Source organism: Hippopotamus amphibius, chromosome 15 (genome assembly GCF_030028045.1).
Source record: "Hippopotamus amphibius kiboko isolate mHipAmp2 chromosome 15, mHipAmp2.hap2, whole genome shotgun sequence".
NCBI lineage: Eukaryota > Metazoa > Chordata > Mammalia > Artiodactyla > Hippopotamidae > Hippopotamus > Hippopotamus amphibius.
Window position 1 is genome coordinate 7,186,366 of NC_080200.1, and position 22,637 is coordinate 7,209,002.

Consider the following 22,637-nt stretch of genomic DNA (forward strand, 5'->3'; position numbering starts at 1 on the left):
ATACCCAGCCACAGCCCCGCCCTAAATCGCGTCACGCGACGGGTGTCCTTCCACAACCCTACCATCTAGGCTTGGTTCCGCCCACAAGCTGGTACCCGCCCACGGCCCCGCCTCTAGAGCTGGTCTCACTCCTGGGCGCTGACCCAGCCCACCACCCGCCCTTGCACTCCCCAAGCAAACGAGAACACCTCGTCCGAGGCTTGGGCGCAAGGCCGCCGCCCCGCCCGCCGCTTCAACCCACATCCCCGCAATGTCCCGCGCTCCGCGGCCGCTAGACACCGGAAACTAAGTCCCTGGCTCCAGCCCAAGACCGGAAGCGGAAGCGGCGGGCGGTGCCAAGGAAGGAGTCGCGGGGCGGCTAGTAGCGCTGTCTTCTCCGCGGGGGACTGGATTCATTTGGTACGTTCGGCTTCAGTGCGAGGGGCAGGACTCAGTGAGCGGCGGGCAGTCCCGAGGCTCCTGTAGGAGTCTAGGGAGGGGCATGGGTCTGGGGCACCCCCGTCACAGGCTCCGGCGTTCCTCCCCCTTTCCCGCGAGCAGCGTTTCCACCCCTGGGGCCTCGGGCTGTTCCCGCTGGTCGGCGCGTAGCCTTCTTTTCCTCGTAGCTCTGGGCGCCGCCGTCCCCTCCTCAGATTTGCCCCTTTTCCTCATCACCTTTTCCTGGTGTGACTTGCCCCTTGTCCCCTAGGGGACTTCTAGCCACGTCCGGAGGCATTGTTTTGGTTGTTACAAATAGGAGGGGCTGCTACTGGCATCTAGTGTGTGGAGGCCAGGGGTGCTGCTGGACATCCTACAGTTCACTGACGAGCCCCCGTGACAAAGCATTAACAGTAACGCGGAGGTTTGGAAACCCTGCTCTAGGGTCTTAAAATCGTCGAAGTCCTGAATGAACTTAAAGGTTAGCTGAGTCGCTTTTAGCACCCCTGAGTGACAAACCGGTGTTAAAAGTGTCTGGAGTCACAAAAAAGTCACTGTCGAGCCAGAAAAGTTGAGCTAGGTGAATGAAAGCACAGCGCCGTGAAGCTGCTTTCTCCCACTTGGAGAGCAAATGGCTGGATAGGAGAATACAGTCATAGCCAACAACGATACGTTAAATCAGTACAGTAAATACGAAAAAGAAAATTGAGTGGTGTGGGCTTTCCATCCAGCAACTGTGTTATGCCCTATAAAGGCCTCAAAAGAAATCTTTGTACGTTTTTTCTTTTTGTTTTCCCTCCACAGACAAGTAAATTATCTCTGGAGTCCAAGTTTGAGTTGAAACCAGCCTCAAGTTTCACCTGTCCTCACTGACCCGTGGATTTCTTTGTGACCAGGTGAGTATCCTGTGGAACTTGTAACAACAGGTTTCAACAGCCTTAGTTGTGCAGAACTGCTATTAGGCCTTCGGTGTGCTCAGGTTGTAAACACAAGGAGTCGCTGGGAGTGAGGTTATCTAAAAAAAAATTATATATGTTTGATGGGTTATTTTCAAGGGAAAGATAGCAAAGTGGTGATGCGTGTGTAAATAAGTAAATACAGTTATGTGCAAATAAATACACGCTAAGCAAACAAATAACTATAATAAGTGTAACAGAAATATAGATTTAGTTGCATTCCATAAGACTAAAAATCTTAGGACTTTAGGATTTTTATATATATATAAGTATAAATATATAAATTTTTAATGTGTATATGTAGTATTAAAAGTCATTCCACTAAAGGCTAGTAGGACTACTCAGCAACATTCCTTAGGCCTAGTTCAGTTTGACTTCTAAATCCCTATAAATCTTCCATAACGATTCAAAATACAGGGGTACGTGGGGGAAAAATAATTTGAACTTCTTTATACGGGTAACAGAAATTGAAAATCGGATTGATCAGCAACCAGATGTATTTTGAGCAAGCGTTTTCTGTTTGATTTTGTTTCTGGTTTTGTTTTTTGTTTGTTTTGTTTTTTTCTCCATGAGATAAAAAATCACTTGGAGGAATAATAAGTGACAACTTATAGATTGAAGGGTAGGGCTGTAGTTTCCAAAGATTGTACTCTACACCTTGTCTTCTAATAGGAATTAACTTTGTTTCCTCAAACTGTTTTGAAATAACAGTCTAGTGATTCATATTGCAGAGCATCATTTTGAGTAATTTTGTATTGTTGGGTTTTACTGATTGTGTGCGTGCCTTTTCATTCTGTCTTTCCTGTAATCTTCTTTTTTTTTTTTTAAAGAACTTTTATTGAGATACAGTTAACAGACAATAAACAGCATATATTTAGAGTGTACAATTTGGTATCCCAATCTCCCAATTCATTCCCCCCAACACTCCCTGCTTTCCCCACTTGGTGTCCATGTGTTTGTTCTCTACACCTGTGTCTCTGTTTCTGCCTTGCATTTCCTCTTTCATAGTTGTCAGCATTTGCCTTATGTATTGAGGTGCTCCTATATTGGGTGCATATATATTTATAATTGTTATCTCCTCTTCTTGGATTGATCCCTCAATCTTTATGTAGTGTCCTTTCTTGTCTCTTGTAACATTTTTTTTTAAAGTCTATTTTATCTGATGTGAGTATTGCTACTCCAGCTTTCTTTTGATTTTCATTTGCATGGAATATGTTTTTCCATCCCCTCACTTTCAGTCTGTATGTGTCCCTAGGTCTGAAGTGGGTCTCCTGTAGACAGCATATGTATGGGTCTTGATTTTGTATCCATTCAGCCAGTCTGTGTCTTCTGGTTGGTGCATTTAGTCCATTTACATTCAAGGTAATTATCGATATGTATGTTCCTATTACCATTTTCTTAATTGTTTTGTTGTTGTTTTTGTAGGTCCTTTTCTTCTCTTCTGTTTCCCGCTTAGAGAAGTTCCTTTAGCATTTGTTGTAGGGCTGGTTTGGTGGTGCTGAATTCTCTTAGCTATTGCTTGTCTGTAGAGCTTTTGATTTCTCCATCGAATCTGAATGAGATCCTTGCTGGGTAGAGTATTCTTGGTTGTAAGTTCTTCCCTTTCATAACTTGAAATATATCATGCCACTCCCTTCTGGCTTGCAGAGTTTCTGCTGAGAAATCAGCTGTTACCCTTATGGGAATTCCCTTGTATGTTATTTGTCATTTTTCCCTTGTTGCTTTTCATAACATTTCTCTGTCTTTAATTTTTGTCAGTTTGACTACTATATGTCTTGGCGTGTTTCTCCTTGGATTTATCCTGCCTGGGACTCTCTGCACTTCCTGGACTTGGGTAGCTATTTCCTTTCTCATGTGAGGGAAGTTTTCAACTATAATCTCTTCCAGTATTTTCTCAGGTCCTTTCTCTCTCTTGTCTCCTTCTGGGACCCCTATAATGCGAATGTTGGTGCATTTAACATTGTCCCAGAGGTCTCTTAGGCTGTCTTCAGTTCTTTTCATTCTTTTTTCCTTATTCTTTTCCACATCAGTGATTATCACCATTCTGTCTTCCAGGTCACTTATTTGCCCTTCTGCCTCAGTTAATCTGCTATTGGTTCCTTCTAGTGTATTTTTCATTTCCGTTATTGTGTTGCATATCTCTGTTTGTTTGCTCTTTAATTCTTCTAGGTCTTTGGTAAACTTTTTGATCTTTGCATCCAGTCTTTTTTCAAAGTCCTGGATCATCTTCACTATCATTATTCTGAATTCTTTTTCTGGAAGGGTGCCTATCTCCTCTTCATTTAGTTGTTTTTCTGGGGCTTTATCCTGTCCCTTCATCTGGTACAAAGTCCTCTGCTTTTTCATTTTCTCTATCTTTCTGTGGCTGTGGTTTTCAGTTCCACAAGACAAAATACTGCTGATACTGCTTGATCCTGCTGTCTGCCCTCTTGTGGAGGAAGCTATCTAGGAGCCTCCTGTGTGCTTCCTGATGGGAAGGACTGATGGTGGATAGGGCTGGGTGGGTGGAGCTCAGTAAAGCTTTAATCCAATTTGGTGGGCGGAGCTCAGTAAAACTTTAATCTGCTTGTCTGCTACTGGGTGGGGCTGTGTTCACACCTGGTTGGTTGTTGGGCCTGAGGCCACCTAGTGCTGGAGCCCACAGGCTCTTTGGTGGGGCTAATGGCGGACTCTGGGAGGGCTCACACCAATAAGCACTTACCAAAACCCCTGCTGCCAGTGCCCCTGCCTCCTCTGTGAGCCACAGCTGCCCCCCCACCTCTGCAGGCAACCCTCCAACACCAGCAGGTAGGTCTGGTTCAGTCTCCTATGGGGTCACTGCTCCTTCCCGCTGCATCCTGGTGAGCACATTTTTTTGTGTGCCCTCCAAGAGTGGAGTTTCTGTTTCCACCAGTCCTGTGGAGGTCCTGCAATCAAATCCTGCTGGCTTTCAAAGTCTGATTCTCTGGGGATTCCTCATCCTGTTGCTGGACTCCCAGGTTGGGAAGCCTGACGTGGGGCTCAGAACCCTCACTTTAGCGGGTGGACTTCTGCAGTATAACTGTCCTCCAATTTGTGAGTCACCTACCCAGCATTTATGGGATTTGATTTTAACACGATTGTGCCCCTCCTACCTTCTCATTGCGGCTTCTCCTTTGTCTCTGGATGTGGGGTGTCTTTTTTGGTGAGTTCCAGTGTCTTTCTGTCGATGATTGTTCAGCAGTTAATTGTAATTCTGGTGCTCTTGCAAGAGGGAGTGAGCGCACATCCTCCTACTCCGCCATCTTAATCCTCCATCTCCTGTAACATTCTTAAGGAGAACACTTGCTTATCATGCAACAGATATTCTTTGAGTGCACAACTTATGGTGACCAACCATCCTTTTTTATTCAGGACTGAAGGGTTTGCCAGGACACGGGATATTTTGGATTGAAACCAGGATTAGGGCTCTAGGCAAAACCAGGATGGCTCATCTTCTCCATGAGCCAGGCCTAGGGCCAGATGCATAGGGACCCTGCAGAATCAAACAGACTTTGTCCTTCCTCTGTGAGATTCATATTCTAGTGGAGAATTTGGATTTTAAACAATTAATGACAAGGGTGATGGGGGAGTTTGGCACAAGAGAATTCAACCGGAGGGAACAGGGAAGCCCTCCTGAGAAGAACTGATACTCACCTAAGAGAGCTAAAGTTGGGACTGGATTTAGCTAGTCGTAGGGTTCAACAGAGCATTCCAGGCAGAGGGAACTGCATGTGGACAACCTCTGAAGCAGAGAGCCTGCTGTGCTCCATGACCTGATAAGACTTGACTGAACCAAGCCAACCAAGGGTTCAGGGGTGTGAGCCAGACTGAAATGGTGAGCCACAAGACCAGATCAGGCATTACTTTGGCCCCTGTTCTGAAACCAGTGGGAAGACAGCAAAGAGATGTGAGCAGAATGATTGGACTATGCACGTGGGTTAAAATGGACTTCAGGATTAAGAATGAACACTTAAGAGGCAAAGTGTTAGGGAAGTTTAGGGAATGAGATGATTATTCCCTAAGCCTGAATGATGGCTGTGGAGTTGGAAAGAAGTAGAAAGAAGAGACCTGGGAGTTTAGAACTGAGAGAATGTAATGGTGTTTCCATTCATTTGTGCATTTGTCAGATGGCAGAACTCTTACTGTGCTCCCAGCTGCTGGCTATGCAAACTCACAGGCATTCCCCCCATTCAGGTCCCCTTTCACCCCACCTTGCCTCTAGTAGGGCCCCTTCTCCACATGCCAGAAGTCAGACCTGAGTATGTCCAGGGGTGGACTACTACTACATTAGCCATTAGCCACATGTAGCAATTTCAGTTAAACCTGAAAATTTTTTTCAGTTAAAAATTTTTCATTTTTAATGAAAAATGTAATTAAAATTCATTTTCTCGATCCTACTAGCCACATTTCAAGTAGCCACATGTGACTGGTAGCTGCCATGTTGGACAGAACAATATAGAACATTTCTTTCTTTGTTAAAACAATTTTGTATTCAATTTAAAATTAAAAAAAAAAAAAAACAGTTCACCCATCTCTTTGACCCCATCCACCACCTCTTGCAATCACCAGTCTGTTCTTTATGTCTGTGAGCTTGTTTTTGTTGTTGGTTTTCTTTAGATTCTACGTATAAGCGAGATCATATGGTGTTTGTGTTTCTGTCTGATTTATTTCACTTGGCATAGTGCCCTGAGTCCATCCATGTTGTGGCAAATGACCAGATTTCATTCTTTTTTATGGCTGAATTGCATCTATACCACGGTTTCGTCATCTATTCATTCATTGATGGATCCTTAGGTTGTTTCCATGTTTTGCTATTGTAAATAAACTGCAGTGAACATGGCAGGGGGGTTCTTTTTGAGTAGTGTTTTTGTTTTCTTCTGATAAATACCCAGAAGTAGAATTGCTGGATCATATAGTAGGTCTGTTTCAAATTTTTGCGGAACCTCCATACTGTTTCCCAGAGTGGTTGCACCAGTTTATATTTCTAACAGTGCACAATGGTTCTCTTTTCTCCACATCCTCGCCAACACTTATCTCTTGTCTTTTTGACAATAGCTATTCTAACAGGAGTGAGATAATACCTCACTGCAGTTTTGATTTGCATTTCCCTGATGATTAATGATGTTGAGCATCTTTTCATGTACCTGTTGGTCATCTGTGGAAAAATATCTATTAAGATCTTTTGCCCATTTTTTAAATCCAATTGTTTTTTTGCTGTTGAGTTATAAGTTCATTGTATATTTTGATCATTAGCCCCTTGTCAGATATGTGATTTGTAATTATTTTCTCCTGTTCAGTAGGTTGCCTTTTCATTTTGTTAATGGTTTCCTTTGCTGCACAGAAGTTTTTTAGTTTTATGTAGTCTCACTTGCTTAATTTTGCTTTTGTTGCTTTCAGTGTCGGATTCAAAAAATCATCACCAAGACCTGTGTCAAGTAGCTTAACACTTATGTTTTTCCTCTAGGAGTTTTATAGTTTCAGGTTTTATATTCGAGTGTTTAATCCATTTTGAGTTAATTTTTGTGTATGGTGTGAGATAGTGGTCCAGTTTCATTCTCTTGCCTTTGGCTCTCCAGTTTTCCCAATAGCATTCTTTGAAGAGACTTTCTTTCCTTGTTGTATATTCTTGGCTCCTTTGTCATAAATTAATTGGCCTTATATGAGTGGTTTTATTTCTGGGCTCTCTATTCTGTTCTTTTGAGCTATGTGTTAATGCCATATTGTTTTAATTACTATAGCTTTGTTATATAGTATAAATGAGGGAGTGTGATGCCTCTAGCTTTGTTCTTCCTCCAGATTGTTTTTGTTGTTCCGTACAAATTTTAGGATTGTTTGTTCTATTTCTGTGGGAAATACCATTGGAATTTTGATAGGGATTACATTGAATCTGTATGTTGCTTTGGGTAGTTTGGAGATTTTAACAATATTAATTCTCTCAATCCGTAATTACAGAATATCTGTCCATTTATTTGTGTCATCTTCAATTTCTTTCATTAAAATCTTGTAGTTTTCAATATATAGGTCTTTCACACCTTTGGTTAAATTCCTTGGTATTTTATTCTTTTTGATGCAATTGTAAAGGTGATTGTTTTCTTAATTTATTTTTCTGATCATTATTAGTGTAAAGAAACGACAGATTTTTGTTATTGATTTTGTGTCCTGCAACTTTACTGAATTTGTTTATTAATTGTAACAGTTTTTAAATGAGATCTTAAGGGTTTTCTATATGTAAAATCATTCCATCTGCAAATAGTGAAAATGTTTTACTTTTTTCTTTCCAATTTAGATGCCTTTAATTTCGTGTTTTTTTTTTTTTTTTTTTTTTTTTGTCTAATTGCTCTGGCAAAGGCTTCCAGTACTGTGTTGAATAAAAGTGTCGAGAATGTGGGCATCCTTTCTTGATCCTGATCTTAGAGGAAAAGCTTTCAGTTTTTCAGCATTGAGTATGATGTTAGCTGTGGGCTTATCATATATGGCCTTTATTATGTTGAGGTATGTTTCCTCTATACCTGCTTTGTGGGGAATTTTTATCATAAATAGATGTTGAATTTTGTCAAATACATTTTCTGCATTTATTGAGATGATCATATAATTTTTTCCTTATTTTGTTTATGTGGTGTATCACATTGATTGATTTGAACCTTGTATCCTTGGAATAAATCTCACTTGGTCATGGTGTACGATCCTGTTAATTTAATGTTGAATTTGGTTTGTTGATATTTTGTTGAGGAGTTTTGCACCTGTGTTTATCAGCGATGTTGAGCCGTAACTTTCTTTTTCTGTGGCAACCTTGTCTGGTTTTCAGTATCAGGGTCATAATACTTTACTTGTAAATGTGTTTAGAAGAACCCCCCCCCCCTTCTGTTTTTGGCAAGAATGTGAGAAGGGTTGGTATTAGTTCTTGGAATGTGTGGTAAAATATATCTGTGAAGCTTGGTCCTGGACTTTCATTTGTTCAGAGGTTTTTGATTACTGGTTCAGTCGCCTTGCTAGTGATCAGTCTGTTCAGATTGTCTGTTTCATCAGAGAAATAGAAAATATGAACTGCCATGTTGGAGAGAGCAGAAGTATAGAACATTTCCATCATACCTGAAAGTTCTATTGAACAACACTGGTATAGAGTGGCCCATCCTCTGACCCTCTCAACACTGACATGTATCCAGGTGCAGGAGTCACTGAATCCACAAACTGAACAGAAGACCCCCCCTCCCCCCCAAATAGGAGACTTCAGCTGCCCAAAGACCTTGACAAGGTACTCAGGGCCTGAAAGTATCTCGGGCACCTTCTCACCCTGCTTTCCTCTTGGAGCTTTGGGGTGGCTGGGTCCCAGCCCTCCTCTCACTGCGCAACTCCTGACTGTAACTGTTCCTAAAGGCGAATTGGGTTCCTGGTGGGACGAATGTAGACTTCTTCCACCTACAGAGAGTGGGGAGGTTCTGCAGCAGTTGTCTGGGTCTACTGGACTCACACTGAGACATCAAGGAATATTTGGTATGAGAGGCTGTCCAAGTTTCCTATGGCTGCTGTAACAAACTACCATAAACTTAGTGGCTTACAGTAACACAAATGTATTTTCTTGTTCTGGAGAAATCCTAAATGGGTTGGCAGGGCTGCGTTCCTAATGGAGGCTCCGTTTCCTTGCCTTTTGCATCTTCTGTATTCCTTCGCTTGTGGTTCCTTCCTCCATCTCTAAAGCCAGTGAGAACATCTTTAAATCTGTCTCTCTCACCTATGCTTCCATCCTGACTTTCCTGCCTCCCACTTATAAAGAAGAACCCTTGTGATCTAATTGGGTCAACATGTATATTCCAGGATAATTTCCCCATCTCCAGATCCTAACCTTACTCACACCTGCAGAATCCCTTTTGCCGTGTCAGGTCACATATTCACAGATTCTGAGGAGTAGAACATGGACATCTTTGGGGTGGAGGCATTAATCTGTCTACCACACAGGCCCAGAAGTCAAAGACTGCAACAGTTTTTCACCTGGATGCTCAACTCGTAGTGCCCAGTGTTCCACTCTCTGCACACACTCACTTTATTGCTTTTATCTTTTGGATGCAGGAAGGACACATATAGAGACCTTGAGAAGCTGGTTTTATGGAATTACCTTTTATACTATAACTCCAGGGAGAGGAGGCATTCCCTTCTTATAAAAATGAAACATTCCGTATATATTGCTTTGTACCTTGATTTTTTTGTTGTTGTTTTTGTTTTTCACTTAAATTTATTGGAGAAAAAACTCTCCATCAATAACTGGAGAGCCTGTCTTTCTTTCTTTGGCTTCATGCTTCTTTGTTATGTGACTATTCCATAGTTTATTGAACCAGTTTCCTATTTATAGCAATTTGTGTTGTTTCCAATCCTTTGATATTATAAATAATGCTACAGTGAATAACCTCGCCCATGTCTTTTAGTATTTGTGTATCTTTCAAATAGATTCCTTGTAGTGTGATTGACAGGGAAATGATAAATGTTTTTGCATTCTGCTTGAGGTTGACAAACTTCCTTCCATAGCAGTTGTACCCCAGCAGTGTGTGAGAGTGCTTTTCTCCACAGTTTTGCCAATGAAAGATGTGGTCCTCTGTGTTTTTGTTGATCTGACAGATAAGAAATGGTATCAGTGTAGTTGCAATCTACATCTTTGTTCTGTGAATAAGATCAGTGGTGATTCTGCTGATTGAATGGGTAGTGGTAGAAACCCAATTAAACTGTGTCTCAGAGTGGGTGAGACAGAGTGAAAAAAAAACTTTGGCTGTGATACAGGAGATAGACTGGGTGGTAACTAGAAAGAAAGGTATGTGCTTACGATAGATTTGTCTCACCATCAAAAACATTGAGTTTAAATGGTGTGAGGGAGTCCGGTAGAGTGGGAGAGCTTGAAAAGGAGTGTAAAATAGAGATAATTGATGGTGTCCAGCTCCTAAAAAGGCAGATAGGGTGGAGCACAGAACAGAGCTGCAGAACCTGGTATTATAGAGAAGCCAGGTCCTGGTTTATAAGAAGAGAGAGGGAGGAAACCATGGTGCAGTGTGTAGTTTTGGTGACAAGATAGGAAGGTAGATTCCTTCTCATGAAGATGACTTTGAAAAGCAAGATGCAGGACCATCTGCTGAAAATGAGGGTGTATTTGTTGTCTGTCGCTGCATGACACACCTTAGTGACTAAAACTAATCATTTGCCATCTCTCACTGTTTTTGTGGTTCCAGAACTCAGGAGCAGCTTAGTTGGAAGGATCTGGCTTGGGACTTTTCATGAGGCTGCAGGAGGAGATCGGCTGGGACTGCAGTCATCCGAAGGCTCAATTGGTGTCAAAGGGTTCACTTCTAAGGAGGTTCCCTCACATGCTGGCACGTCGGTGCTGACTGTTGGAGGGAACAGTTTCTTTCCAAGTAGGTCTCTCCATGGGGCTGCGTGAATGTCTTTGAAACATGGCATTTGCCTTCTCTTAGAGCAAACAGTCCGAAAGACCAAGCAGAAGCTACAGTGCCTTGTAGGGATCTACCCTTGGAAGTCACCTCCACAATTTTCTATTGGTCACACAGGTCAGCCCTGATTCAGTGTGGCTGTAAATTCCAGGAATAAGCTTCGATCGTTCAAGCTATTCAGGAAGCTGGCAACTGTAGGGGGACAAGGTGAGGCTGTGTGAAATTTAAAGCGATAAGAGAAGAAGGGTTCATGAGTAGGAAGCTACATCGATTTATAGGATTGATTTATAGGATTGATTTATAGGATTGCCGGCCAAAGTCAAGGGCCCTTTTCCTGTTGTTGACTGTGTTTTTTCTAGAGATGGCAACATAGTAGCTCTTGTGTAGGCTGGTCTGCCCAGATGTTGCCATAGAGCAGGCAGAGGATTGGAATCAAGCCTGGTTGGAGTTCTGCTGGACCAGAGTGAAGGTAGGAGGTAGGGGTAAGGAAATTTGTTGAAATGAAGGACAGTGAGATCCAAGCTGGGTAAGTATGAGGTAAGGAGAGAAGGAAGGGGTCCCTAGCAGGAGTGTAGGAGAGTGTACGGACTGTCCTTTGCGTGGGAGAAGTACACACACAGTGAAAGGAAAAGATGAACTAACAAGATCGAAGTTTAGGAGATTCAGAGAGAGAAATTTCTGAACTATTGTTCTAGTTCGTAGAATCATGTCAGGTGATGACAGAGTCTAGGCTGGTGCCAGGGGAGTGTGTGGCCAAGGTGGAGTGGGGACAGACTCTTAGTACTGTGTGAGGGTCGCCCTCCTTGGCTCTGACATCATCTGAGTGAAGCGGAAAGAATATTGGGAGTCAGGGGCCAGAGTGTCCAGTGCGTAAGGGCTTGTAGGTGGGAATGTGCTTATGGCAACCGCATGGATGGGAAGAATGTGCCCTGAGACTCAGGGAAGCTGAGGTTCTAAGGTGGGTGGAGCAGTATCTGTCCACCATTGTGGGCAGAGGCAGACGCATTTTGCCATCATGTGGTCCTGAGTTCATCACGTGCTAAGCAAAATAAAGGCCCAATATTAAAACATATTACATTTTGAAGGAGGACATGATGGACAGGCTAAGAAAGATTTGTCTGCAGTAACCTGGAGAGGGAAATTGATTGTGAGTACTTTGTGCATTCCCATTTATTCCAGAGCCCTGTCCTGAGTGCACTGTGGGGGTAAGAGGAGGAGCGTCCTGGTTCTTCTGCTCCTTGTTGTTCAGGAAAACTTACTGTCTGAATCACAGGATGGCGACCATGGTTCTGTCCCCAACTTGTGGTAAGTTTGGGGGTCAGCCCCCAGAGGCCAGATGTTAAAGGCCCCTGCACCACAGAGCAGGTAGAGGGAAGGGACTGAGCACATGAGGCAGAAGTGTCACCCCAGGAACTTGGAGGTCACTGGTGTCTGACTCTGTGGTTCTTGGGGTTTGGGACTTAGCTGGTTTGAGTATCTGTGGAGATGTCACCTGTGTGGCGAATGTGTGGGAGCTTTTGAATTACACTTCTAATTCTTTCTGTAAACTTGAAAAAATAGCAGTGGTGTCCTTTGGGACTTCAATTTCTTCATCTGCAAAATGGAAATAGTAATCTATTCCTCCAGGGTGGTAAGACGCTTGGCCCTATTTTCTGGCCCTGGGTGAGACAGTGCTCTGTTCTGCTTTCCTGTGGAAGCGGGTGTGGGTGTTTGGGTGTCAATATGTGCTGTGTGTGAAAACAGTCCTATGTGTGTGCTGGGGATACGGTCAGTCTCAAGTAGGTGGGGAAGCCTCAGATTTGTGAGTGTGAGAACAGGGGGCAAGCCTGAATTCTTAGGACATTTCTTCTTCTCCAGCTCAGTCTTCCCTGTACCTAGTCTCTCACCAGAAAGGATGCACAGAGGAGGAAGGGTTGGCTGATGGCTTCCTGACAAACTGGTTACAGGTGAGTCAGATACTCCTGTTTCCAAGTCGCTGTTCCTTTGACCGGAAGTTGGACTTGTTATCCTTCAGTGACCTGGAGGCTCAGAGCCAAATTAGGTCTTCAGGCATCTGGTTGAGGGCTCGGGGTGACCCAAATAACATCAGCATTTACTGCAATACAGAGCTTCCTCCAGGGTCACTATCTATACCATATTCTGCTGAGAGGTTTTTTTCTTTGTCTTTTGTTTTTTTAAATTTTATTGAAGTATAGTTGATTTACAGTGCTGTGTTAATTTCTTCTGTATAGCAAAGTGACTCAGTTATACTTACATATATTCTTTTTCATGTTTTCCATTTTGGTTTATCACAGGCTATTGAATATAGTTCCCTGTGCCATACAGTAGGACCTGGTTGTTTATCCATCCTGTGTGTAATAGTTTGCCTCTGCTAATCCGTAACTCCCATTCCTTCCCTCCATACCTCCCACGGCCTCTGCTGAGAGTTTTAAGGGGAAGCTAAGGAAAGACATGACTGTGTCCTAAATTCTGGCAGTTGGTGACGGCCATTGGAGCATCATTCATCCATTTGCCAAGTGTTTCTGATTTCTGCAGTGTCCTAGGCCTATGCTTATCCTTTGAGATTGAGAGGAATTCGATCGCGGGGTGTCACAGTCTCACTAGAAAAGAAAATCACCTGTTAGAGGTGCATTTAACATTGGGGGTGAGCATGAGTAGATAGGAGGTGAGCGTTCAGGACTGAGCCTAGGAGCAGTTGAGAGCAGAGCTCAGAACCCTGCCCATACAGCTTCTGCTTTGGATTGCCTGTTCCTGCTCCTGTTGTCCTTGGCTTTTTTCCTGTCAGAATTGGTGGGGATGGCCCTTGGCGAAGCCATGATATTTGTGGTGGTTTAGGACTTGGTGACTTTCGAGGATGTGACCGTGGAGTTCACCCAGGAAGAGTGGGCACTGCTGGACCCTTCTCAGCGAACACTGTACAAAGATGTGACGCTGGAGAACTGCAGGAACCTGGCTTCGCTTGGTAAGCCTGACATAATTCCTGCATTTATTTAATGATTCAGGTAACAAGACTTCTTAAAATTGAGGTATCTATCATTCACATAATATAAAATTCACCATTTTAATCATTTTAAAGTGTAGAATTCAGCAGTTCACAGTGTTGCACAGCCATCAACACCGTCTAATCTCACAACATTCTCATCACCCCTGAAACAAGCCTGTACGCATTCAGTGGTCAGTACCCATTACCTTCCCCACTCCCCACTGCTGGCAACCACTAATTTGTTTTCTGTCTCTGTGGATTTGCCTATTCAGAACATTTCATATCAGTGGAATCATAAGATGTGTGATCTTTATGTCTCATTTCTTTCAGGTAACTTAATATTTAAAGGTTTAGCTATGTTGTAGCATGTATAGTTTCTTTATTCCTTTTTATGACTGAATAATATTCCATTTTGTGGATATACCACATTTTGTTTATCCATTCATTTGGTTGATAAACATTTGGATGGTTTCCACTTACTGGCTATTGTGAATAGTGCTGCTGTGAATATTTGTGCACAAATCTTTGTTTAAACACCTATTTTCAGTTCCCTACAGTATATATTTAGGAGTGGAATCCTGGGTTATATATTACTGTATTTAGCTTTTCAAGGAACTGCCAACCTGTTTTTCACAGCAGCTGCACCAATATACGAGGCTTCCTATTTCTCCATGTCTTCCACAACATTTGCTTTTTTGCATATAGCCATCCTCTTGGGTATGAAGTGATATCTTACTCTTCTTTTGATTTGCGTTTCCCTAATTACTAAAGACACTGAACATTTTTTCAGGTAATTGTTGGCTGTTTGTATATCGTTTTTGGAGAAATGTCTGTTCAAGTTCTTTGCCAATTTTTTAATTGGGTGGTTTGTCATTTTTGTTCTTGGGTTTTAGAAGTTTATTATATTCTGAATACTAGACCCTGTTTGCAAATGATTTCTCCCCTTGTGTGGTATCTTTTCATTTTCTTGATAAGTGCCCTTTGATACACAAAAACTTTAAATTTTGGTGAAGTCCAACTTATGTACTTTCTCCTTTCTTTTCTTGTGCTTTTGGTATCATACCTAGTTATTGCCAAATCCAAGGTTCTGAAAGTTTACCTTTATGTTTTTCTTCAGAAATTTTCTAGTTTTACCTTTTCAATGAAATCTTTTATCTATTTTGAGTTAATTTTTATATGGCTTGGAGAAATTATCAACTTCCTTCTTTGCATGTATTAATCCAGTTGTCCCAGCACCTTTGTAGCAAAGATTATTCTTTCCCCAATTGAATTGTTTTGGCATGATTGTCAAAAATTATTTGACCATGAACATGTCAGTTCATGTGCTCTCAGTTATTTTCTATTAATCCACGTTTATCATTGAACCAGTTCCACGTTGCTGTCATGTTGCTGTTTGTTTTTTGTTTTACAAATTATAACTTCACACATTGTGTTCCACTAACATGGATTTATAATTTTTAGTTCAGGCGTTTCTCTTTTAAAACATTAGGAAGAAAGAGAAGTCAACAGCCAAAAATACAGGCATTACAAACCAAACATAAACCATTGTTATTGGCTTTTATATTTACCTGTGTATTTTCCCTCATCAATGTTCTTGATCTTTCTGTTGATTTGAGTCAGTATTCATTGCCCATTCATTTCAACGTGGAAGTCTCCTATTAGCATTTCTTGTGGGGTAGATATATTAATGACAAACACTCAGATTTGTTTATAGGAATGTCTTTATTTCTTTATTTTTGAAGGACAGTTTTGCCACATACAGAATTTTTGGTTAACTTTTTTTTTTTTTTAAGCAGTCTCAGTATATCATGCCAATGTCTGTTGCCTCTGGTTTCTGATTCAAAATTGTCTATTACTCTTGCTGATGATCCTGTGTACATGATGAACATGAGGAGTCACCTCTCTCTTGCTGCTTTCGGGATACTCTGTCTTTATAATCAAACTTTATAATCATACTTTCCAGAGTTTGATTATAATGTGTTTCAGGATGGATTCTGACTCTTTGAGTTTTGGGTTTTCTCAGCTTCTTGGTTGTGTACACGTATGTCTTTCATCAAATTTGGGGAAGTTTTTAGCAATTATTTCTTTAAATATTCTGCCTCTTTTCTTCTTCATTTAAGGGACTCCTATTATGTGTATGTTGGTATGTTTAATGGTATCCCATGGGTCTTTTAGGTGCTGGTCATATTTTGTTTATTCTTTTTTTCTTTCTTTTTTTCAGACTGAGTAATATAAATTGTCCTATCTTCATGGTTACTGTTTCTTTCTTCTTGCTCAAATCTGTTGTTGAACCCTTCTTCTGAACTTTTCGTTTCAGTTATTGTACTTTTCAACTCTATAATTTCTGTTTGGTTTCTTTTTATAATTTCTGTCTCTTTCAGATGTTTTCTCTTTGATCAGAATTTGCTCTTATGGTTTCCTTTAGATCCTTGAGCATTTTTAAAATAGTTGATTTAAATTCTTGGTCTAATAAGTCCAATGTTTGGCCTTCCTCAAGGATAGTTTCTACTAAATTTTGGTTTTTTTCCTGTAATGTGTATTTGCCTGCCTTATAAATTTTTGTTGTTGTTGAAAACTACACATTTTGAATATTATAATGTAGTAATTGCGGAATCACATTTTTCCCTATTCCTAGAGTTTGTTGTCATTGCTTATTCTGGTTGGTCTGGTATGTATGTTTAGTGATCTTTCTGAACTCATTTCTGCACTGTCAGTGTTTGTTGCATGAGGCCACCGAAGACTCTTTTCTTTTAGCTTAATGGTTATCTAGTGATCTATCAGAGATTTCCTTGAACACTTGGAACAAAAAGTAAAAAACTCCTATTCTGTCTGTACAGGGGCTTACCTTCAGAATCAGGCAGTTTTCACTTAGTTTTCACTTCCTTCTTGTGCAGAGCCTAAATTCAGGTCTGCCAAAGGTGAGGACTTAGCGCCCTCTCATGTCTTTTTTGAGCATGTGCCCAAGCGTGGGTATGCACATGGCTTTCTAGATTCAAAGGAATATGAGAGAGCTTTTCAAAAAACTTTTCAAATATTCCCTAAAGCATTTTATTCTGTACTTTTTCTCCAGGCTTCTTGGTTTGCCTTTTGCTTTCCCCTGCTGTTTCCACTTGCCTCAGGCAGTAGTGGCTAATCTATTGCCTTTTAATGTCTTCAGCACATGCCTGCTGGGTAACCCTCTCAGTCTTTGGAAAGTTTGGGGTTAGATAAGTAAAGGCAGGCCCTTTGAGCCAGTCCTTCAGGAGCCACCAGAAAGGTCAAAACAAACAACCACAGTTTGTTGGGAATAAGGTCCATCCTACTCCCTCCAGTGCTACGAGTTATCTGCAATGTCACAGCCAAAGCAAGGAGTAGAGGATGAGGCAAAGGGCAGTTAAAATGTCACCTGTTTTTTGTCCTTGATTAAACATTTTCATGGTTGCTGTAGACTTTTGACAAGTTTTTCAGAGTTCTGATAAAGTTGTTCTGACCGTTTTTGCCAGTTTATTCACTGTTTTTGTAGCAAGAGGGACTTTTGAAGCTCCATAGTCCATGGTTTTCATTGTCATCATTTCTCACAAGACTTGAAGCATGTCTCTGTTTCTGGGTCTGTTGCTGGGGTGTAGGAGTACAGTGATGAAGGAGACAGACATGGTCCCCAGGCTCATAGAGCTTTCTGTTTAATGCCTTCCCTATGAACGGAATATTTATTCCTTACCCTGACTTTATATCCTCCATATTTAAAAGCTTTATAGCTTTTGAAGTGTGTTTTTAAACTTGGGCATGGACTTTGGGACTATGTGTCCCCTATCGCCCTGGATATTGAATGCAGTTGCTTGTATTTTTGTTTCCTGAGAGTTACTATATTCATTAGAATTTACATGTAATTATCCCATTGCTCCAAAAGCCACACTTGCCCTTCTTCAGAATTCTTGGCTTCAGTTTCACAGAGTTGTTTGTCACTTGCACAGCCCCCAATAATACGTCTTTTCTCCATGAATAGGGTATCATGTTGATAAACCCAGTCTGATCTCCCAGTTGGAGCAAGAAGACAAGGTAATGACAGAGGAAAGAGGAATTCTCCCAGGCATCTGTCCAGGTGAGCACTAGGAGGATATGAGGAACAGCTCTGGCCGTCAATTCAGGGCATGAGAGTATTGCATTAGGAAATGCCAATCAGGGAACTTTGTAAAATGTCCTTTTTTCTGACAGAGATGACCAAGAACATTTGGTATGGGCTTCCTCATACACCTTCTTTCTCTCCTCTTTGGTTTTCTGTTCAACATCTCATACTTTACTTCGGACTCAGAGGGAGGGAAAAAAGATGTCTCTTTTTTCCTTTTTAAATTTAAGTCTCCTATGAGCTCTCTGTCTGATTCCTTCCTACTTTACCTTCCTGATAGTTCCTCCTTTTGTAAATCTCTGTGATCAACCCTAATCCTTTTAGAGTCTTTTTTTAGTGCCTGTAATTTGAGTACTCATATCCCTTTCATTGCAAACCTCCTCAAAACCCTAATCCCTCGGAGTCTGTCTTTACTCCTGTGCACTTTCATGTTTATTTTCTCCATCAACTTAAATTTCTTTTCAATTTGTTTCAGATTTGGAGACGGTACTTAAAGCAAAATGGTTAACTCCTAAGAAGCATGTTTTTAGAAAAGAGCATTCTAATGGTGTTAAAGCGGTAAGACTAACATGGATGATTTCTGGCTTTTCACAGTAGGTGAATTACATAAGTTAGAAAAGCCACACTATAAGCAGGAGAGTCATTAAAAGGAAGTATCACTTACATAAGAGATAATGGTGTCTCAGGAGAGATACTAAAAATCAGTTGTGAATTTGGAGGAAACTGTAAATTAGCTCCAGACTTGTTTCTTTGCTGAGAGTTTCCACAAGTAAATATTTCCTTAAATGTGACTAAAATATCGACTGTCAAAATATAGTGGTCTTAAATTTATCAGAAAATGCTCTCTGAATATGATAAGGAGTTGTGGCAATGCATCTGTCTTTTTTAACTCCTAAGAGCTCAAACTGGGTAGAAGCCGTGTAACAAGCATTTGAAATAGATAGCCAAAACATCAGTCATAACAATATAACAGATTCCTAGGAGAGAGAATTTGTGTAACAGCGTTGACTATTAAAAAAATATTGTAACTATAGATTTCATTCTTCTCTTAACAGGAGAGAAGTCATCTGGGAGTGAAACTCAATGAATGTAATCAGTGTTTTAAAGTCTTCAGCACAAAATCTAACCTTACTCAGCACAAAAGAATTCATACTGGAGAAAAACCCTATGACTGTAATCAATGTGGAAAATCCTTCAGCAGCAGATCTTACCTTACTATTCATAAGAGAATACATAATGGGGAGAAACCCTATGAATGCAATGACTGTGGAAAGGCCTTCAACGATCCTTCCTCTCTTAGACTGCACGTCAGAATTCACACTGGAGAAAAGCCCTATGAATGTAACCAGTGTTTTCATGTTTTCCGCACTAGTTGTAACCTCAAAAGCCACAAGAGAATTCATACGAGGGAGAATCACCATGAATGTAATCAGTGTGGCAAGGCCTTCAGCACGAGGTCCTCCCTTACTGGGCACAATAGTATTCATACAGGGGAGAAGCCTTATGAATGCAATGATTGTGGGAAAACCTTTAGGAAGAGCTCATATCTGACGCAGCATATGAGAACTCATACTGGAGAAAAACCCTATGAGTGTAATCAGTGTGGAAAATCCTTCAGCAGTAGCTTTTCTCTTACCGTGCACAAGAGAATTCATACCGGTGAGAAACCCTATGAATGCAGTAACTGTGGGAAGGCATTTAATAATCTCTCAGCTGTTAAGAAACACGTGAGAACTCACACTGGAGAAAAACCCTATGAATGTAATCATTGTGGAAAATCTTTCACCACTAACTCTTACCTTTCTGTGCACAAGAGAATCCATAATAGGTGGATATGACTACAGTAACTGGAAAAGCATTCATTGATTTCTTATCTCTCAGACAACTTGTGGTAGCTCACATAGATGTATGAGTTATCTGTTGCTGCGTAACAAATTTCCCTTTAAAACATAGTGGCTTTAAACAGCGAACATTTATTATCTATAGGTCAGAAATTCAGAACCAGCTTAGCTGTGTAGTTCTGGCTCCGGATCTCTCATGAGGTTGCAGTCAAGATGTCAACAGGAGCTACTGTCAGCTGCTTTACTGCTGAAGAGTCCACTTCCAGAATGGCTCACTCACATACCTGGCAAGGTAGTGCTGGTTGTTGGTAGGGAACCTTCATTGCCTCATCCTGTAGGACTCTCCACAGCGCTAAGTATCTTTATGATGTAGAACCAGCTTCCTCCCAAAGCATTTGATTCAAAAAGGAGTTAATGCAAAAGCTACAGTGTCTTTTATGACCTAGACTCAGCAGGACATACCATCACTTCTTCCATATTTTAATGGTCACAGACCAATCCTGATACAGTGTGGGAAGAGACGATACTCAGTATGAATACCAGGAAACAGATTGTTGGGAACTGTCTGAGAAGTTTTCCATGAAAACGCTGAAGAAAGGCCTTCAGGAGACCCTCATTCTTTCAGTCTGTTTGATATGAAGTAATAATCAGTAACTCTTGTGTTGATTCACTCGTGAAAAAAATCTCATGAGTGCAGTCTTTATGAGAAGCTTTCAGCTCAAACTCACAATGTACGCAAAAGATTATGTATTGGGGATAAATCTGAGGAGTACAGTGGTGATATCTAGGGAGTCATGTAACAGTTCACACTAAGGGGAAAACCCTATGAATATCATCAGAATGTAAAAGCCTTCAGGGACACTCATCCTTTAGAACACACATGAGGAATCGCTACAGAGGAACAGTCATATAAGGAATGTGGAAAACCCTGTAGCACAAGTATTTACATTACTGAACAGATGAAATTCTGAGTGCAAGTACTATGGGAAAACCTTCAGTATTCTCTCAGTTTTTAAGAGACAGATGAGGAATTATTCTGGAGAGAAAGTCCCATGAAATGGCATCAGTATTGGAAGGCCTTCCATTTTCCCACATTCCTTAAACTGAAAAGTCACTGCAGAGAAACCTGTGAGTATAAAGAATGAGGGAATGCCTTTAATCAAAGTATGAAATTCCTGGATGCAAAACCTGTGAGTGGACTAATTCTGGGAAATCTTTCGGTCATTCCTGTCTTTGTTGACCTGTGAGAAGTCACGCGGGAGGGGAACCCTAGAAGATACTCAACATGAGATTGCCGCAGCCCTTCCATGAGTGGCCACAGAATACTTTAAACGGGGAATGAAAAGTGTAAATGTTATGAGCGTGGTGTTACCTTCATCAGTGTCTCATCCTTAGGGTGGGGCAACGAGCTCTTTAATTTTCAGCCTTTTTGCTTAAGTATAAACATTTATGTCTATAGTTGTACCCTAAAATAAACCTTAAATTATGTTCCATAGTTCTGTATGTAATATGTTTATCATCATTTACTCTAAAAATATTAACACGTTGCATATTCATAGAGGTATTTCTTAATATCTCCTGAGTGATTTAGTTATCCTAGTAGAAACTAGGATACTATATTTGCTACATGCCTTTTTCTAATTTAATGGTATTTTTATCAAGTAAGTGGACTTTATGATGTTCAGATATAGTATGTACATTCAGGTTTGTGTTTTTTTTTTTCTTCTCAAGCTTATTTAGTGATAGGTGTGAAAGTCTTCCATATGGTAATGGATTAACAAATTCTTCTTGGTATTTCTGTCATTTTTTCTTTTGTATTTTGATGTAAATAAGTACATATATGGTTAGGTATTGTTTTGTGAATTGTTCTTTTTTATGTAGGGGCCGTATTTTTTCATAGCAGAGTATTTCAATACAGTAATAAATGATTGAACGTTTATATAGCTCTTCCCAAAGACCACGCACTCTTCTAAATGCCTTATGGATATTAACTTACTGAATGCTCAGTATAAGCTTAAGAAAGGTGTACTATTAACATCCCATTTTGCAGATGAGAAAATTGGCATGGTACGCTTACGTTACTTGCCTACCTAAGTTCACTGGCTGGTAAATGGTAGAGCCCATATTTGAATCCAGACAGTCTGTGCTCTCAACCACTAGCCTATTTATTGAGTGTATTCTATATGCCAAGCACTGTTTGAGACACTGGTGTCTATAGCAATGAATGAAACTCAAGTTTTGCCCATTAAAACACTTACGTCCTAATGACTCTTCCTATAGAAAAATCAGGAAAATACGTTGTTATAAGTGTGATGTAGAAAACTAAAGCAGTGTGTAGAGGATGGATGGACCTAGAGACTGTCATACAGAGTGAAGTGAGCCAGAAAGAGAAAAACAAATACTGTATATTAACACATGTATGCAGAATATAGAAAAATGGTACAAATCAACCGTTTTGCAAGGCACAAATAGAGACACAGATGTGGAGAACAAACATATGGACACCAAGTGGGGAAAGCAGGGATGGTTGGGAGGGGAATGAATTGGGAGATTGGGATACCAAATTGTACACTCTAATATATGCAGTTTATTGTATGTTAACTGGATCTCAATAAAAGTTCTAAAAAAAAAAGAAAAGAAAACTAAAGCAGTATAAGATAGTTAAGGGGGATTGGGATCTTGCTATTTTATGTAGAAGAGGAAGGAAAAGTCTCTTAGTTAAGGGGCAATTGAATAGAGACCTTAATGTGTTGAACAGTGAGTCATGTGGATTCCTGTGGCAAGAGTAGTCTCGGCATGCAGAGACCCACACCACGGAGGCCAGTGTGAATGGCGTAGAACAAGCTGGGGATGGTGACGGAGTGGGAGAGGAGACTTGGGGGATCTGGCTCTTGTTGGGTTTCACGGGTT

The 22,637-nt window shown here is 40.9% G+C and overlaps 1 protein-coding gene across 6 annotated transcripts; it reads left to right on the forward strand.

The window, feature by feature from the left end:
• Positions 1 to 208: 208 nt before the first annotated feature.
• ZNF558 (zinc finger protein 558) lies at positions 209 to 22,391 on the forward strand. Of its 6 annotated transcripts, XM_057708950.1 has the most exons (11): positions 212 to 399; positions 1,222 to 1,313; positions 10,583 to 10,765; positions 10,919 to 11,008; positions 11,161 to 11,270; positions 11,981 to 12,106; positions 12,659 to 12,747; positions 13,637 to 13,763; positions 17,767 to 17,862; positions 18,362 to 18,444; positions 18,942 to 22,391. In XM_057708950.1, the coding sequence occupies exons 6-11, from the start codon at positions 12,076 to 12,078 to the stop codon at positions 19,722 to 19,724; spliced, it is 1,209 nt and encodes a 402-aa protein (XP_057564933.1). In that variant the 5' UTR covers positions 212 to 399; positions 1,222 to 1,313; positions 10,583 to 10,765; positions 10,919 to 11,008; positions 11,161 to 11,270; positions 11,981 to 12,075; the 3' UTR covers positions 19,725 to 22,391. The 6 variants fall into 6 exon arrangements, with proteins under 6 accessions (XP_057564936.1, XP_057564933.1, XP_057564934.1 ...); XM_057708951.1 differs by lacking the exon at positions 11,161 to 11,270; XM_057708953.1 differs by having other exon boundaries at positions 209 to 399; positions 10,919 to 12,106; positions 12,680 to 12,747.
• Positions 22,392 to 22,637: the final 246 nt, after the last annotated feature.

Bases quoted from the DNA above. Each gene is read 5' to 3' on its own strand.
- ZNF558 (XM_057708950.1), top strand. From the start codon at position 12,076: ATGGCGACCATGGTTCTGTCCCCAACTTGTG. The intron at 12,748-13,636 runs GTGAGTCAGATA...GTGGTGGTTTAG, and splicing joins TCCTGACAAACTGGTTACAG to GACTTGGTGACTTTCGAGGA. The intron at 13,764-17,766 runs GTAAGCCTGACA...CTCCATGAATAG, and splicing joins CAGGAACCTGGCTTCGCTTG to GGTATCATGTTGATAAACCC.